Below are 1,009 nucleotides of genomic sequence, written 5' to 3'. Positions count from 1 at the left end.
CCTGCCACAATGCCGACTAGTTTTTTTCTAATTTTAGTAATGTCGGGGTCTCACTCTTGCTCAGACTGGTCTTGAACTCCTGAGCTCTAGCCATCCACCTGCCTTGGCCTGCAAGAGGGCTAGGATTACAGGTGTGAGCCATGGAGGCTGGCCAGCATTTTTATTTTATTATATAGCTAGATAACAACACACTAAATCTTCTGAGTTTAAAAATGTAACATAGACACTTTTTGCTCACTGGTGAAGAGACTTTGCTTAAATCGTCTCCTTACCCCTGTTCTTGACTCTGTCCACAAGCTTGGAGTCCTAAAGGAGAGCCACAGTCACCTAAAGAGGTAGCTAGACACTAGGTGGGCCAACATCCCGATGGGGGGCTCCCCAAAACTCTGCCTGCTCTTCTCTAAACCCAATCACTTCCTGATACCAAAGAGATAGAAAGGCCAAGGGCAGTATGTGTCGCACCCCCGTATCAGTGCTGTGCACGTATCTGGGAACCAAAGCTCCTCACCACATTACCACTTCCCTACAAGAACGTAGACCAGAGAAGTTTAATGATGATGATAATGTTGGCAAGGTGGGGAAGTATCAGCTCACATTTACTGTACACTTGCTAAGTTCTATGCAGGGCGCTGAATTCGTTTTGGTTTTTTTTTTTAATAACTTTTACTGTATGTTTTTTCATTATAAAAGTAACAAATGCTTACTAGAGAAAACTTGAAATATACAAGAAAGTATACAGAAGGAAACAAATAATTCACAATCCCACAACCCACAGGTATGCAATGGGTGCTGAATTCTTTATATGGGGTATCTAATATAATCCTCTAAGCATCCATGAAGCAGATAATACTAGTGCCCCCATCATAAAATCCCTCATCATTATTTAGAGATGAGGAGAGAGAGACGGAGAAGAGCAGGCAGGTAACAAATAATATCTAATAGCACAGTAAAGGCCCAAGGATAAACTGTATTGAGTTACATTCACCTAAAAACCAAAATGCTATGGGGC

The 1,009-nt window shown here is 41.9% G+C and overlaps 1 protein-coding gene across 1 annotated transcript in view; it reads left to right on the top strand.

The window, feature by feature from the left end:
- Positions 1–451: 451 nt before the first annotated feature.
- Positions 452–1,009, top strand: part of MMADHC (methylmalonic aciduria and homocystinuria, cblD type) — a 23,441-nt gene continuing 22,883 nt past the window's right edge. Inside the window, exon 1 of the mRNA XM_023515040.1 lies at positions 452–574. Coding sequence (XP_023370808.1) covers positions 452–574 — 123 coding nt within the window. The remainder of the gene's footprint in view (positions 575–1,009) is intronic.

Source organism: Otolemur garnettii, unplaced genomic scaffold, assembly GCF_000181295.1.
Source record: "Otolemur garnettii isolate 467f Iridium unplaced genomic scaffold, OtoGar3 scaffold00064, whole genome shotgun sequence".
NCBI classification, from domain to species: Eukaryota; Metazoa; Chordata; class Mammalia; order Primates; family Galagidae; genus Otolemur; species Otolemur garnettii.
The sequence above is the reverse complement of the archived record's forward strand: the minus strand, read 5'-3'. Positions and strand labels throughout refer to the sequence as shown.